Source organism: Panthera pardus, unplaced genomic scaffold (assembly GCF_024362965.1).
Source record: "Panthera pardus isolate Hobbes unplaced genomic scaffold, ASM2436296v1 HiC_scaffold_4, whole genome shotgun sequence".
Classification (NCBI taxonomy): domain Eukaryota; kingdom Metazoa; phylum Chordata; class Mammalia; order Carnivora; family Felidae; genus Panthera; species Panthera pardus.
Genome location: NW_026526969.1, coordinates 18,775,561 through 18,789,976, shown reverse-complemented (window position 1 = coordinate 18,789,976; position 14,416 = coordinate 18,775,561). Strand labels below are relative to the sequence as shown.

The 14,416-nt window shown below is 48.2% G+C and overlaps 1 protein-coding gene across 6 annotated transcripts in view; it reads right to left on the bottom strand.

Annotated features, from left to right (window-relative positions):
• PDPK1 (3-phosphoinositide dependent protein kinase 1) overlaps window positions 1-14,416 on the bottom strand; it is a 77,509-nt gene that overhangs the window by 32,937 nt on the left and 30,156 nt on the right. For 5 of the 6 annotated variants that reach the window (XM_053893824.1, XM_053893825.1, XM_053893822.1 and 2 more), the window contains 3 exons: window positions 5,565-5,831; window positions 1,500-1,542; window positions 1,093-1,230 (listed from right to left, as the gene is read on the bottom strand). In XM_053893824.1, coding sequence (XP_053749799.1) covers window positions 1,093-1,230; window positions 1,500-1,542; window positions 5,565-5,774 — 391 coding nt within the window. In that variant the 5' untranslated portion in view covers window positions 5,775-5,831. Of the gene's footprint in view, window positions 1-1,092; window positions 1,231-1,499; window positions 1,543-5,564; window positions 5,832-7,932; window positions 8,002-14,416 lie in introns of all 6 variants that reach the window. The other variant, XM_053893823.1, reaches the window with a different exon arrangement.

The following is a 14,416-nucleotide window of genomic DNA, read 5'->3' as shown; positions in this document are numbered from 1 at the left end:
TGTGGGGGGGAACGGAACAGCCAAGCCCTCACATGGACCAGCTTTAGCGCCAGGCAGCTGAGGAGACCGGAGGGCAGGAGGGAAAGAGCTAATGTCAAGACTGAGGTTTAAGCCCGAACAAGTCCTGAAGCAACTACATTTGACAGCCTCCTTCTCAGTGGAACAGAAGCCAAGAGCATCTGCTGGGACTGAGGACAAGAGTCACTGGGACACATAGGGGCTGAGGAAGTTCTGGTTGGGAAAAACTACAGGAAAAGTCCATGGAGTGAGGAGAAACTGGCCAGCCAGACCCCATGATGGGCAGACCCTGGGACAAGCTAGACAACACAGTCGTGCCCCCCCCTACCATGGTGCCCTACCTCCCTGCTCCCTAAGCAGAGGTAAAAGAAGGGGGAAAGAAAAACATTGCCCCAGGGGTTAGAGAAGTCAGGGAGCAGGAAAGGCCCTGAGAGGAAACAATCAGCAGGGTGTGACAGCCCTGCCTGAGAGCCAGAGGCACTGGGGGATCAGAGCCATCCACAGGCCACAGCAGACTGGGGAGGGTCCATGGGGAGGGGGAGAGGAGAAGGCCTGGGGAGGGGAAAGAGTTTGGGTCCCTGCGGTTACTCCCTGGACTTCGCACTTGGGGGTTAAGCCTGGTAAAGACGTGCATTCCAAACAAACCCCACAGCCCTGGGCCAAAGAGAGCAGTGAGGGGCCCTGGATGTCCGAGATCCTTCTTCCTCTCTCTCACTTCCCTGCCTTGAGAAGAGACTTGACGGAATTCCAAGGAATAAGGGAATGCCTTTGAATAAATATCTAGCAACCACAGGGTTAAAACAGTAACAATCCTTTCGATACAAAGCTTATCAACAAAAAAACCTCAAAAAAGTTTGTGCTGATCTCCCTTGAAGTACATTCCACTTCAGTGAACGTCAGCGATCCCAGGGGCTCCCACAGCAAAGTGATGTGAATTCATTTGTACTTAGAATATGCCACCCTTGCTTGTCCTGTCCAGGGAGGGACGACTTGTGAAAATACACACTGGGGTCATGACTCCAAAATAGCACGGGGTCACTGGTGCAATTTCAGGTGCGACTGTTCAAAGGATACACAGCTTTTCATCATCCTGAAATGTGAAGTAAAGTTTAACAAAGAACGGGTGATCCAGGCGTGACATCACGTCTCTCTCTCTGGTTACATACGGGACCTTGTTCTCTTTGATAATGTGACGTTTCTCTAGAATTTTAACTTAAAGTAAGAGAGAAGCAAGTTATTACGATTGATAGTGGTGAAAACAAAACAAAACACCACACTAGAAACAAAACTCATAAAGGTAACTGGAACAAATTGAAGTTTTTCACAGAACATACCCACCGGCTCCGTGGTCTCTAAGACCACAAGTGCCTGACCCTGAAATGAGCACAGAACCTCCAGGCACTGGGCAGCCAGGTGGCCATGTGCCTGCAGGCACCCCGCCCTGCATCCCAGATGCGCGGCCCACTGGACTTAGTACTTACTAGCGTATTCCCTTGAGGTTGCCAGTTCTCGGGCCAGGACAACCTGGTTTCAGAAGAAAAGGGGGAAAGAGGAGAGAAAAATCACTCAATGAACCAGGGCAGTGAGTCTCACAAGTCACCCTGCAGCCGACAGAATGGGCTAACATGCCCCCACCATGAAATTACATTGAAATATTTGAAATTACATTAAAACGTATCTGGTCCTGTGCTAACAAATACAATGGATGTTAACAACAAGGTGAATATGTTCTAATAAACAGCAAACGCATATATCAATCAACTGCTTTCAGAAGGTTCTTGATCAGCTGCTAAGTTCCCCTAGTGCCATGAAGTACACATGCAGGAACATCTTAGACTAATGTAACCCTCACAAATAGTAGAAAGCAGCAGCAAATAATACCTCTAGAAGTGAGTCCTGGGAATTCCCTTAAAAAATAATTTTAAGAGGGGCACCTGAATAGCTCAGTCAGTTAAGCATCCGACTTTGGCTAAGGTCAGGATCTCGTGGTTCATGAGTTCAAGCCCTGCGTTGGGCTCTGTGCTGACAGTTCAGAGCCTGGAGCCTGCTTCGGATTCTGTGTCTCCCTCTCTCTCTCTCTGCCCCTCCCCCATTCGCACTCTCTCTCTGTCACTCAAAAATGAATGTAAAAAAAAGTTTTTTAAACAATTTAAAGAATATATTCTCAGTATATGTTCATTGTTCATTCTGCCCTGAATTTGGGCTTTTTCAAGTAACTGTTATCATACATTTCTCTTGATGCCCCTCTCAGGTACTGTAAACACTATCCTACCATCAAGGGCACAGGAAGCTAAACCACGAGTGGCCCACAGGGAGCGTCTCCTGGAAGGGTACAGTCACACCCCAGGCTGGGTTCTCTCAGTAGCACACCTAAGTCTTGTACTCAACCACCACTTCAGGGCAGAGAACCAAGAGGGCACAGCGTAACGTGGAAAAGATAGTTCTACACAAGCAGCCTCTGAGCACAACCTGGGCACCAACTCCCACAGGCCCAGCGAGGCCTGTCTGCCGGGAAGCTGAGGCAGCCTCCACCCACCCCGGCCAGCTGAGGCAGGTGCCCCTAAGAGGCCTGCACAGAGACATGGCCCAAGGCCCAGAGAGCAGAGGGAAACCTGCCCAAATCCTGGGAGAAACTCAGGAGGCCGTGGGCCGGGATCGTCCTACAGTATTCTCCGGCAGACGCACCAGAAGTGATGCTGGGAGAGCACTGCGTGAAACGCCCTGCAGTTATTAAGGAGAACAGGGTTAGATTGTACGACCTCAAGTGCAAAGATCTCAAAGATCTTTCTGGAGGAATGTACCTGTGTGGACTGTTCTCAGGCACTGGGGGGTTGGGGAGGGGCTGGGGAAAGACCCCTCTCCTTATGTTATGTGTTCATGAAATGTTAAATCTCTTCACAGGAGCATGTCCTAGCTACCTAGTAGAAAAGAGCAAGAAGAAACTATTAGTACTAACACTTAATGGGACCCTTTCTGAAGGAGCTATTTATGAAATCCTTCTGTTGTGTGAATTCAACATTTCACATGCAGGCCTCCTTATGGGCACAAGGCAGGAAGTATCCCTCTTCCAGAGAACAAGGCATGACGCATGCCCCCACGGCCCTCCGGGCTGACAGCAGAGCTAATCTGGACGTCAAGATCATCCCCAGGGGGCCAGGCAGCAGCAGGCCAGGCCTCTCTACTCTCCAGGGCCAGGCTCGGCCAAGAGCAGATCCTGCCCAGCCTGGGAACTGCCCCTTGTCCTCCACCCTCCCCTGGAAATCTAATTTTAAGAGGTCTCTATTTCAGGAGTGATGAGGAATACCTGAGGGTAGCACATATAATTTGAGAGCCAGGCTACAGGACTCCCAACAGTGCCAGGAAGGAGCCTCCAGCTCATGGTGCTCTTCTCTGGCACCTCCCTGGCACAGGGGTTCAAAAGGCACAGGGGTGACAAGAAGTACAGCTGGGGCTCTTCAACAGCAGGAGTGCGTCACCCAGAATGGACGGTGCCCACTTTTACCCACCATGGAAACCCGTGGACCAAGGGGAATTTCACAAGTAAGGCTTCATTTATTAGTCAAGATAAATGTCCATGAAGTAAAACTGAGAAAAGGAGAGAATGCTTCTTCTTTTACTGGACTATTTTAAGTAACCATGCAGAACACCCAAGGTTCTTTTCAAAATAGTTTCTTCTTTCTGAGAGGATCTGTGAGTACCAGAACTACTGGCAACTATGCTCAGAGTTAAAGATTTTTATCATGAGGGCACAATTCTTTCATAATTTAAACAGAAACTGCCAATAAAAAAATCTAAATTAAAAACATAAGGAGAAGGGTGCCTGGGTGGCTCAGTCGGTTGAGCATCCACTCTTTTCAGCTCAGGTCATGAGCTCACGTTTCATGATACTGAACACAGAGTCTGCTTGGAAAATTCTCTCTCTCTCTCTCTCTCCCTCCCCCCCCCCTGTTTGTCTCTCAAAATAAATACATACATACATACATACATACATACATACATACATACTTTGGAAGGGAGGGGAGGGGAGGGGAGGGGGAAGTGGAGGGGAGGGGAGAGGGGGGGAAGGGGAAAGGGAAGAGGAAGGGGAGGGGAGGGAGAAAGGGGAGGGGGAGGGGAGGGGGGGAGGGGAGGGGGAAGGGGAGGAGAAGGGGAGGGGAGGGAAGGGGGAGGGGAGGGGGAGGGGGAGAGGAGGGGGGAGGGGAGGGAGGGGGAGGGAGGGGGGAGGGGAGGGGAGGGAGGGGGAGGGGAGGGGAGGGGAGGGGAGGGGAGGGAGGGGAGGGGAGGGGAGGGGAGGGGGAGGGGAGGGGGAGGGGAGGGGGAGGGGAGGGGGAGGGGGGGAAGGGGAGGGAGGGGAAGGGAAGGGAAGGGGAGGGGGAAGGGAAGGGGGAAGGGAACCTATAAGGGGAGCAAAAGTTAACATTGATTAAATGAAGCTGGGAACATGGGTGAGCTATAATATTTCATGTTCTTTGTATTTTATAACATTTCATAAATGTAAAAAGACAAAAGGGGAAAAAAAAAAAAAAGACAAAAGGGAAAACACATTTCACCTGAAGTTTTTTCACAAAGGCCAGGCAAGAAAGCCCTGCCAGCAGGAGGCCGCTGCAGAGCCGCCCTGGCCAGCCCTGGCCATCCGCAGGGCCCTGCTGGGTCCAGGCACTCAGGCCTCCCCCAAGCCTGCACAAGTCCCGTCCCCCCCCCCCCCCCCCCCCAGGCCTCACCACAGCCACGTGGAGCTGCTACCTCAGCAAAGGGGCTGCTCTGAACCTTCATTCTTTGCTTTAAAAGGAAAAATGCCACAAGACAGGCACAGCTTACTCAGGTAGCAAACAGAGGTACCCAGCATGTGACCTGCTGGTGCTGATTGTGAAAATACTATTGCTGATTGTGAAACTGAGGCCACCAGAATGTGGAGGCTAGCAGGTCCAAAGGCTGCGCCGCTAGCAGCTGTCAAGACTGTGCTGTTTTACACATTGTTTTAAATAAAAGAGAAATAATAAAGGTCACTCAATGTTTCCCAAAAGCTCTGAAGAGACACTGATGCTGACACTTACAAGAGAAAGGGTAGAAAAACTTGGCAGGACCTTGCTAATGGGACACAAGGACACAGGATGTAACTTGTTGATGAATAAATTAGAATCAGAATAAAAATTAGGATAAAAATTAACTGCATTAAAAAAAAAAAAAACCCAAAAAACAAAACAGGGGCACCTGGGTGGCTCAGTCACTTAGTTGAGCATCCAACTCTTGATTTCAGCTCAGGTCATAATCTTACAGTTGCTGGGCTCAAGCCCTGGAGCCTGCTTGGAAATCTGTCTGCCTGTCTCTCTGCCCCTCCCCACTCACATGCTCTCTCCCCCTCTCGCTCTCAAAAATAAAATAAACATTAAAAGAAAAAAAATAGAAAGATCGAAAGATACCTTTCAAAGCTTTCATGCACAAAATCACGGCTTAGATATTTTAACCATGTGACCCACTTGGCGTTAGCCAGCCCCCAAATCACCTTCACAACAGGAGCTGAACCCCCGAGGGTGGCATGTACTCACTGTTGAGAAAGAGCCTTCACCAAGAATTTTCCCAAATTTGAAGTCTTCGGGCCGTTTCTTCCGAGGCTGTGGCGGTGGCTGTGTGGTGTGCTGCAGCGAGTTGGCGCTCGATCGGGACTCAGCCGCGGTGCTGTCCATGGTGGAGCCCTGTCTGCTACCACCACTGGGAATGCCAGGGGCCGAGCCGGACTCAGTCTGGGTCCTCACCATTGATGGGGACGGGCAAGAACATAACACCACGCTGGACTGAATAGGAACGGTGTCATACTGGTGGACACAGGAAAAAATGGTAAGACTCCAAGCAGCTCACTTCTTCTAAACATGTGAAGTGACGCGCTGACGTTGTTGAAACACAAATACCGCCAAGTACAGGATAAGCCATCTGAATTCGGCCGCAGGGTTCAGGCCACTGCCCTCCTCTCCCAAGGCCCTTCCCTGCTCAGATCCCAGCCCCCACCCTTGACCTGCATGCCCACCAACCCCACCATCCAGCACCTGTCCACCATCATCCCCCTCCCTCAGGGTGGAGTGAATGTCGAACGACCCCCCGCCACACACACACCACTGAAGCCAGTTGGCCTTCCCATCACTGCCAAGCCTAAACAACACCTGCAGCCAACCCATCCACAGAGGAAGTCAGTCCAAACTCTCTGACCACAGTGTCCCCATCCCAGAATTCCCTGCCTACTCACCCACCCGCACCTCATACAAGGCTGCATACACAGAAGGCATTCAATTAGGACTTGAACAAATAGACAGCTTTAACACTGCATCCCACAAATGAATAGAATTTTAACCTAGCAGTCCTAGAACATGGAAGCATAACCTCGTGGAAAGAAGAGTCCAAGAACCATCAACTACAAAAAACAATTTACAGTTGATAAAAATAAATATATAAGCTTCTCAAAAATACAGAAGTTGAATAATTGGTTAACAATTTGGAAAATATCTGGGGCACCTCAGTGGCTCAGTTCACTGAGTGTCCCAACTCTTGATTTCAGCTCAGGTCATGATCCCAGGGTTCATAGGATCGAGCCATGTATCAGGCTCTGCACTGGCAGCATGGAGCCTGCTTGAGATTCTCTGTCTCCCTCTCTTTTCTGCCCCTTCCCTGCTCACTCTCCTGCTCTCTCTCTCTCAAAAATAAACATTAAAAAACAAAACACAATTTAGAAAATATCTTATTTTGAGCCCAATTGCACACTCCACACCAAACTTACCTCCAAACCAGTTAAAGTGTTCTGTTTTTAAATTATCTAAACAAATTCAAAAATTTAACAGATTTTAAAAATTATTCAACGTCGGGGCACCTGGATGGTTAAGTGACGGAATCCGTTAAGTGACAGATTTCAGCTCAGGTCATGATCTCTTGGTTCGTGAATTCGAGCCCCACACTGAGCTGTGCTGACAGCTCAGAGACTGGAGCTTGCTTCAGATTCTGTGTCTCTCCCTCTCTCTGCCTCTCCCATGCTCACGCTCTGTCTCTGTCTCTCAATAATAAACGTTAAAATTTTTTTAAAAAATTATTCAATGCAGTCCCTATTAAAATAGTAGGTGGCTTCCTTGCAGAAATTGACAAGCTGATCCTAAAATTCATGTGGCAATTCAAGGAACCCAGAATACCTAAACAATCTCAAAAAAGGAACAATGCTAGATGACCACCTCACACCATCTGATTTCAAAACTTACTACAAAGCTACAGTAATCAAGGCAGCGTGGTCCTGGCACAGGACAGACAGAGATGGATGGGATGGAGTTCAGAAGCATGCCTAGACATCTACAGCCCAGTGATCTTCAACAAGGGTGCCAAGACCCTTCAGTGGGGAAGTACAGACTTTTCAACAAACGGTGCTGGGACATATGCATAGCCACATACAAAAAGAATGAAGCTGAATGTCTTTCTTATATCATATACAAAATTAACTCAGATGTGCCAAGATCTACATATAAGAACTGAAAGTATAGAACTCTTATTAGAAGACATACCAGTAAACCTTCCTGACCTTGGCAGTGGTTTCTTAGATATGTGACCAAAAGCACAAGCAACAATAGCAACAAAAGCAGATCAAAGAGACTTCATCAAAATTAAAAACTTTTGTGCTTCAAAAGCACCATCAAGAAAGTGAAAAGACAACTCATAGAATGGAAGGAAATATTTGCAAATCATGTATCTGGTAGGGGCTTGTATCCAGACTACATAAAGAACTCCTACGAATCGATTAAAACGCAACCGCGCGCGCGCGCACGCACACACACACACACACACACACACACACACACACACACACAGTTAACAGATAAGGGATCCAAATAACATTTCTCCAAAAAGATATACAAATGGCCAATAAGCACATGAAAAGATGCTCACCATCATTAGTGATTACGGAAATGCATATCAAAGACAGAGTGAGATTCCTCTTCATACCCACTAGGGTGGCTAGAATTAAAAAGATCAGAACAAATGTTGGTGAGGATGTGGAGAAATTGGGACCCTCACACACTGCTAGTGGGAATAGAAAACGGTGCAGAGAGAAATCTGGCAGACAGTTTGACAGTTCCTCAAAAGGAAACAGGAGCCATATAACCAAGCAATTCCACTCCTAGGCGTGTACTCGAGAGAAATGGAAACCTATGTCCACACAAAACTTGAACAAAAATGTTCACAGCAGCATGATTCTTAACAACCAAAGGTGAAAACAATCCAGATGTTCACCAATGGATAAATGGATGAACAAAATGTAGTCTAGCCATAAAACGGAGTATTGGGGCTTCTGGGTAGCTCAGTTGGTTAAGCATCGGACTTCAGCTCAGGTCATGATCTCTTGGTTCGTGAGTCTGAGCCACAAGATGGGCTCTGCACTGACAGTGTCACTGTCAGTGCAGAGCCTACTTGGAATTTTCTCTCTCCCTCTCCTTCTGCCCCTCCCCTGCTCATGCGTGCTCTCTCTCTAATAAACTTTTTAAAAAATATGGAGTATTACTCAGTCATAAAGAGGAAGAGCTGACACATGCTACAACAAAAATGAACATGAAAACCATGATGCCAAGTGAAAAAGGCCAGACACAAAAGGCCACATACTGTGGGATTCCATTTCCATGAAATGTCCAGAACGAGCATATCCATAGACAGAAAGCAGATAAGTGGTCGTCAGGGATGGCGGGGGGGCAACAGAGAGTGGCTGCTAAAGGCTCTGTGACAAAAACATTCTGGAACTAGGGGCACCTGGGTGGTTCAGTTGGCTGGGCAACCAACTTCAGTTCAGGTCATGATCTTGCAGTTTGTGAGTTTGAGCTCCGCATCGGGCTCTGTGCTGATGGCTTCGGATTCTGTGTCTCCCCCTCTCACTCTGCCCTCTCCCCTGCTCATGCTCTGTGTCTCTCTGTCTCTCAATAATAAATAAACGTTAAAAAAAACCCAAACATTCTGGAACTAGATAGTGATGATGGCTGTGTAACCTTGTGAATACACTAAAACCCACTGAATTATTTAAAAAGGTGATTGTATGGTATATGAATTATATCTCAATAAGTTGTTAAAAACAGTTGTATTACAGGGGCGCCTGGGTGGCTCAGTCGGTTAAACGTCAGACTTCAGCTCAGGTCATGATCTCGCAGTCTGTGAGTTCAAGCCTCGCGTCGGGGTCTGTGCTGACAGCTCGGAGCTTGGAACCTGCTTTGGATTCTGTGTCTTCTTCTCTCTCTGCTCTACTCCCCCACTCATGCTCTATCTCTCTCTCTCTCTCAAAAATAAATAAACGTTAAAAAAAAATTTTAAGCAGTTGTATTACATATGACTGCATTTATTTATACACAAGAACTCATTCAAATCTATTAATCATCAAGACTATTAGTCATCAAATCTACTAATCACCAAGAAAACTCAAGGAACCAAGAGATGTAAATACATGTAGTATTCAAAGACAAATGAAAGCAACCAAAGATAGCACTGTACGTTTTTAATTAGGGGAGAGGTTGGAAGATGAAAAAACAGGTAATAACAATGATTAAATATATTTACAACACACACAAACAGCAAGTGCTAGCCAGGCCAGGCCAAAACAAGAGCACTCCTGTAACTGCAGCTGGCACTAGTGAGCCCACGATGAGGTTATAATGCTTTTGGAAAGCAATTTGGTAATCCAGCAAGAAAGCAATGACAGAACAGCTGTCAATGAGATACAAAGAAATACTAAGGAGAAGGGAGTAAAAATAGTTAAAAACTTAGGTAGGCATTACGAAAGGATTAGAGAGTTTCAGAAAAACAACCAAGTTTACCCACAACCATAAAAAGAATTCTCTTTCTCTGGCTCTAAAGTGTTCTAGCAGTGACATCATTAGCCTCTCCACCACCAGACTGTTGTAGAATACCACAAAACAAACCCAGAGCACCCAGATTTATTTCTAGTAGTACTCCCCGTTGAAAGAACTCAGGACAGCACTTAACTCCATATCTTAGAACAGAAAAAAGAGAATCAATCGATATGGTACTGGAATCTGGGGCGCCTGGGTGGCTCAGTCAGTTAAGCGTCCAACTTTGGCTCAGGTCATGGTCTCGTGGTTTGTGAGTTCAAGCCCCGCGTCGGGCTCTGTGCTGACAGCTCAGAGACTGGAGCCTGCTTCGGATTCTGTGTCTCACTCTCTCTCTCTGCCCCTGCCCTGCTTGTGCTGTCTCAAAAATAAATAAATAAATATAAACATTAAAAAACATATATATGGTACTGGAATCCCTTGCTATGTCTGAAAAGGAGGTCTTCACATGTGTCTGTGGTAGTAAGGTGGGGGGGAAGCTGGCCTGGAGGGACTGTCACTAGCCAAGCTGTGACCCTGTAAACCCTAAAAAGAGATAAGTACAGGAAATCAGAATATTCCCAAACTGGGAAAAAACATGAGCCTGTAAGGATACACACAGGTGATAAGTGTATCAATGCTATAACTATAAAAGCAGGATGCATACGATTGAACACTTAATTTCATATATCTGAATAACTAAGGGAGCAGCGTGGCCATAGAGAGCTCTGTTTCTTGTATTATGTTTGTTCATAAAGGATAGATAAACATTTCCTCTCCTTTTAAACAGCGAAGGGAGACAGGGAACTATGAAGAAGCCACAATCCTAGAGAAAGTACGCCACAGACAGGACGGACAGGTGGGCGCAGTAACCAAGACTTCGCAGCGGATGACAGCTCAGCCACCACAAGAAGAGAGCTGAAGGAGAAGCTCCTTTTGAAATGCACCAAACACATAAAGTCAAAAACCAGACTAGACAGGACGTCCTGCACCCCAGACATAATGAGCACAGATACAGAGAAGGGAAGAGCAGATGGCAAGAAGAGGCAGGAGCCTGGGCAGGCCCCACAGGGCCGCATGAGCCCCTCTCTATGCAGCAGACCAGCCCCAGGAAGGCTGGCTCAGGCCAGGTCAGACACACACACACACACACCAGACCCCAGCTCCCAGACAAGGAGGCCCCATCACCGCCGGGGCTGCACCACAGCAGGGAGGAGGCAGGCTTCTTTCACGTACAGGTCTGTTGAGCATTAGAACTGCAGGCAAGGTGCAGGCCTACCTTAGGATGTTGAAGGTTCAGGTTCGGACCACTGCAGTGGAGCGAATATCACGATAAAGAGATTCAAACTTTTTGGTTTCCCGGTACATATAAAAGTTATAGTTACACTCTACTGGAGACAATATATTAAGTGGTAGTAGCGTTATGTCTAAAAACACAATGCCCATGCCTTAATTAAAAAACACTTTAGGGGCACCAGGGTGGCTCAGTCAGTTAAGCATCCAACTTCAGCTCAGGTCATTATCTCACGGTTCATGAGTTCGAGCCCCGCATCGGGCTCTGTGCTGACAGCTTGGACCATGGAGCCTGCTTCATATTCTATCTCTCCCTCTCCCTCTCTCTCTCTGTGCCCCTCCCCTGCTCACACTCTGTCTCTGTATCTCAAAAACAAATAAACATTAAAAAAAAAAAAAAAGTCTTAAAAAAATCTTTTATTGGTAGGGTGCCTGGGTGGCTCAGTCGGTCTGACTTTGGCTCTATGTCTCCCTCTCTCTCTGCCCCTCCCTTGCTTATGCTCTGTCTCTCCCTCTCTCTCCAAGATAGATAAACATTTTAAAAAATTAAAAATACTTGACTGGTTAAAAAAGAAAAAAAAAAAAGCTAACCATTGGGATGCCTGGCTGACTCAGTTGGTGGAATACATAACTGCTGTTCATGAATTCAAGCCCCATGTTGGGCAAGTAGAGCTTACTTCTTCTTTAAATATTATTTATTTTGAGACAGAGAGAGGGAGAGAGACAATCCCAAGCAGGCTCCATGCTGTCAGTGCAGGGCCCAATGCAGGGTTCAATCTCATGAACCAAGAGATCGTGACCTGAGCCGACATCAAGAGTCAGACGCTTGGGGAGCCTGGGTGGCTCAGTCGGGTTAGCGTCTGACTCCCACTTAGGTCATGATCTCATGGTTTGTGAGTGCAAGCCCTACATCAGCTCTGCACTGATGGTGCAGGGCCTGCCTAGTATTCCCTCTCTCTGCACTTCTCGTAAGCGCTCTCTCCCTCTCAAAACACAAAAAAAGTCAGATGCTTAACCAACCGAGCCATCCAGGCGCTCCAAGAAATGGATTTTTTAATGTAGTACATGGTACAAATGGGACCAGCAGTATAGGTCCTCTAGCTAGACTGGTAGCACCATTTATTTATGGCGACTTGCTGTTTTCAACGCTCCACAGCTTGACAGTAAGCCGAGTGTGCTTTACACATTTCATAAATACTCCATCTCACAAGAAGTACCAACGACTGGACCAAGCTCTGGGGTTCAGTCAGCCCCTTAACGGTTTGTCCCTATGAGCAAAGCATATAACAGAAGCATATCAAATCCAGTAGCTTCCCTTGGAGATTAGCAGGAACTTCTCTGTCCTCAGGGGCAGTTCGTGGGGAAGAATCATGGTCACCATGCTAAGGCCTATCGAGAACTAGGACAGGCCCGGACTGTCCTCACAAGCCGGGCCAGCGATACTGCGAGTGAGGGCTGTGCACACGGAGCCCTGGGGATTCATGGGACTCCCGGACACAACCAAGGTCACATGCTCCTTGGGTCATCCTGGGTGCAGACCCTCAGGCCTGGTACAGAGGAGCAGCCAGACTGCGTGACCTAAGGGGCACACGAAAGGGACGGAAGTGGGAAGGAGCTAGCACTTCAAACAGCAGAGCCCTGGGCATCACAGCAGCGCTGTGAACTGATCCGGCCACAGGTCTGCTGAGCAGCCACCACTGCCCTATGGGGCAGGGGAGCGGGGACTTCCGCCTGTCTCTGTCATGGCCGCCCCACCCCTGCACCTGTCCCAGAAAGTGTGTCAATCAGATCAACGTGGCTTCACCTAAATTCACCTGTGTGCCCAGGCTCCTGTCAAGCAAGACTCAAGGAAACAACAGGAGACACGCCCAAGACAGTGGCAAACAGTGCTTTTAATTCAAAACTGACAAGTGAAATAGTGACTAAAATCTCAAACATTATTTTTTTTTAATGTTTATTTTTGAGAGACAGAGACAGAGTGCAAGCAGGGGAGGGGCAGAGACAGAAAGGGAGACACAGAATCTGAAAGAGAATCCAGACTCTGAGCTGTCAGCACAGAGCCTGATGCCGGGCTTGAGCTCACAAACCGCGAGATCATGACCCGAGCCAAAGTGGGACGCTTAACCGATGCAGCCACCCAGGCACTCCTCAAACATGACATTCGTGAAGAACAAAATATGACAGGCTGATTCATGGACCTGGAAAAATGTAATTGTATACCAACACCTTCTGGACTCAATGACATTTCTGGCAAAGGCACAGACACATCTGTCACGTGGTTTGGAACACGGCCGGGGGATAGCCCAGGGCTTCTTCCCAGTAGGCAGAACCTTCACCCTGGGAGGTGCGGTAAAACAACACCCAAGGTCAGTGAAGAGTTTCCGAAGGGTCAGCGGCGAAGCCTGGGAGGGCGGGCAGCTCAGGCAGCAGGTGCCCACGACCACAAAAAATAAGGGGCACTGAAGACCTGGGTGTGACAGTTCCCCATCAAACTAGCTATGCTGGGGACAAAGGACCCCGATATCAAAGACCCTGGGAGGCTGGCTGCAGAGCACTTACCAAGAAGAGCACTCTTCAGCTCAGACTTCCTGAGGGCAAACTCAGCAAACATCCAGCCCGTGGACAGCAGTCCCCCCAAAACAACTACCAGGTTAAGTCAGACAAGACTCTGGTTACAAGCATGTGTTCCTGAGAACTTTCATCAGAGTGGTTTCTGTGATTGTTAAAAAAGCTTCCAGAACAGATCCTCAAAGGAGGGCACTGTCATCCCCTGGAAAGCATGAGTTTGTATCAGACCCCACTCAGCCAGGCCATCCCCAGGGGCAGGCCCCACCCGACTTGGCAGCCCTTGGCACGCACCTTCATCCGCTGTGAGGCTCTGTGGCAGGCTGCTGGCTAACCCGTGCAGCGTGCTGCAAGCTGATGGGCTGTCTTGACAGACAGGGGCCTGACCCTACAGACCCCATGACAGACCTGGCCAGGCACTGCTGAGGGAGGAAGTAGAGCACCATGCCGGATGAAACCTGCTTACTTCCTCTCCGCCATCCATCCGCATGTGAGGATGTTAGGTGCCACCGAAAATCCCCAGGCCACCTGAGCAGGTGCGAGAGGAGACAGCTGGTGCCATGAGAACAGATCTGAAAGTCCGGAGGTGTGTGTGTTTGATGTTACTGGTGGTGTTTGCTGGGGGTGGCAGAGTGAGACACGATCTGGACAGAAAACAGCTCCAGAGATGGGACCTGCAGAGCAGCCACTTTCCCTGCAGAATTTCA